The sequence below is a fragment of the Lissotriton helveticus genome, chromosome 7 (genome assembly GCF_964261635.1).
Source record: "Lissotriton helveticus chromosome 7, aLisHel1.1, whole genome shotgun sequence".
NCBI lineage: Eukaryota > Metazoa > Chordata > Amphibia > Caudata > Salamandridae > Lissotriton > Lissotriton helveticus.
The window spans coordinates 1871194373-1871197023 of record NC_136068.1 but is presented as its reverse complement, the minus strand read 5'-3'; the positions used below and the strand labels follow the sequence as shown (position 1 = coordinate 1871197023).

Sequence of the window (2651 nt, the reverse complement as noted above, 5' to 3'; positions counted from 1 at the left end):
TTCCACTTTATTGAAACAGCTTCTCTGAAGAGCAGAGCCCACTCCTCCCCCCTGTAGTAATGTCTGTCCTCTAAAAGAGGCTGACATTGTTGTCTGGACAGCGCTACAATGGGAATGAATGCTGCCTGTGGTCCTGAAAGCCAGGAAACGTAAATGTTTTGTGCACGATTGTGACAGCCAATCAGATCTAACTTCAAAATCTAACATCTTGAAGATTTTTAAAGGGGCACAATGGAGGCTTGAAGGCTACATTTTGGAGACTTGTTTAACGCAACACTGTAGTCTTCTTTTCAGACTATTCATACAGAATGGCTCCTATCAGAGTAAATATTTTGTCCACCAATGACTGAAAGGCTTTACTCTGCACAAGGAGCAGATTATCAAGCACATTCCCATGCAAACTTTCTGCTGTTTCTGCAGGCATTTCATTAAACTCGCCACATCTTCCTCTTTTTCAACAAATCCTGGACTAAATTAAATTGGGTGAGGGGATAGAGGTAAAAGGAAAAAATTAGATGAGTACCTTATTTTTGAATGTTTGTTTAGTAATGGGACACGTTTAATGAAGAAAAACCTCTCTACCACCTAACATAAAGACACATTTTAATTGTAAAGACTACAGTACACAAAAGAGACAACACTGTGAAAAACATCACAGAGAATGGGGCTCTTTCTTGTCCCTCATGTAATTGACAGGGATTGCTGTTTTGTATAACTCTACTTAGATGACTAAGCTACGTTTATAGAGCCACAATGGCTTGCTCTCATGATGAGTGAGCCGAGCACCATGGCCATCAATAGTCTTATGTGCATTTTATGAATGTAGAAGCCTTCAAACTAGGCTCAATCATGTTTGGAACCCATGTCAGAGAACAGACAGAATCCTGGTATTTTGAAGCCTCTAAGCTTCTGTGCGCCTCTAGTTTAACAGGGATTCCTGAAAGAGAAGACATGGTGGCTGCACAGTTTAATTCTAAAATGTTGTAAGGCATGCAAAATTAGGAACATAGAAATTAAACAACTTAACAAGTAACAAAAAGCTAGATAATGTAGAAAACTCTATACTTTGTTTACATTTTGTAAAAAATATAAGTCCCGACTTTTTATTTCACTGAGATCTTTTTATTCATGATTTAACATAATAATGTTACTTTTGTTAAACATATCTGCAACCACTCCTTGTGAAACAGTACTGCAATTAAATGGTTGTGTCTTTGGAAATCCTTTTTTCTATAAGCCTTCTTCTAAAACACTTGCAACAAGACTGTACTTTGGAAAAACATAAACAGTTTGGGATCAATACATCAGTGAATGTAATTGTATTACAATAGTATTTTAGAAAATGATTTTCTTTTTTATTGCTTTAGCACTTTGAAAATATGCAGCGTATTTGCAGTATCATAATTAATGATGCTTTCTTTGATTTCCACAGAGCTTTTTTAAACTCAGTATTTTTCAAGCAGTATATAATTGGGTTACACAGTGGAGTAACAGCTACATATGACAAAGACATTATCTTGTTGTTCTTAGTTGAATATGTGGACGTCGGCCGCATGTACATAGAACAGAGTGATGCATAGAATAACACAACCACAGTGAGGTGGGAGGCACATGTGGAGAAGGCCTTGTCCTTCCCACTCTTGGACTTGATTTTCATAATTGATGCAGCAACTTTGCTATAAGATATGATGATTAAAATAAATGACATCATTGCTATTACAGCTCCACAGATGTAAATGAGTGTCTCATTGTTGAAAGTGTCACTGCATGAAATCTTTAACAGGGCTGCCACATCACAGAAAAAGTGGTTAATTATGTGGGAATTGCAGAACGAGAGCTTGGACACAAGCACAATATGTGGAACTGCATTTATAAGACCAACTCCCCAGCTTCCAGCAGCCAACCACATGCACACAGCCTTGCTCATGATGGTCATATAATGCAAGGGATTGCAGATAGCGACATACCGATCATAAGCCATGACTGTAAGAATGAGGAACTCAACCGTTACCATGCCTAGGAAAAAAAACAGCTGTAGCAGACATGCAGTAAAAGATACCTTTATGCCCTCCAGAAAGAAGTGGGCTAGCAGCTGTGGAAAAAGGACTGTGACGTAACAGATATCAAGAAAGGACAAATGTGTCAGGAAGAAGTACATAGGTGTGTGCAGATGTGAGTTTGAGTAAGTTGTTGTAAGGATCAGAAGATTTCCTACTAAAGTTAACAGGTACACTATTAAAAATGCAACAAAAAGTGGAATTTGCAACTGCGGAATATCTGAAAATCCGACAATTAAAAAATATTCAGGAGAGCTCAGATTTTCTTTATTCATTTATCCAGCAATGCAGCAATAATAGAAATTGAAGATACTCTGTGGATAAAATAAATTGAAGTTAATTGATTTGATTGATTGCTACTAGGCATTAACAAAAAATAGAACTATTAAAAGAAACATTGTTAGCACAGAGGGACTATTCCAAAATGTATTATTATTTGTTCTCTCCTCATCTAAAGTGCAATACCACTTTTCTTGATGAACTATATTTTCGTCCTAGACCAGGGACACTAATAGTGCAGCTCAAAAAACTGGGAGAGGCAAGAATTATTCTTCAGCCAGAGGTCAAACAAAACTTTTTGTTTTTACAGAAACA

General features: G+C 37.0%; 1 protein-coding gene across 1 annotated transcript; it reads right to left on the bottom strand.

The window, feature by feature from the left end:
- Positions 1–1363: 1363 nt before the first annotated feature.
- Positions 1364–2332, bottom strand: LOC144769814 (olfactory receptor 5J3-like). Its single transcript, XM_078654000.1, has one exon. The coding sequence runs from the start codon at positions 2330–2332 to the stop codon at positions 1364–1366; it is 969 nt and encodes a 322-aa protein (XP_078510126.1).
- Positions 2333–2651: the final 319 nt, after the last annotated feature.

Coding starts and splice junctions, on each gene's coding strand:
- LOC144769814 (XM_078654000.1), bottom strand. CDS start 2,332: ATGAATAAAGAAAATCTGAGCTCTCCTGAATATTTTTTAATTGTCGGA.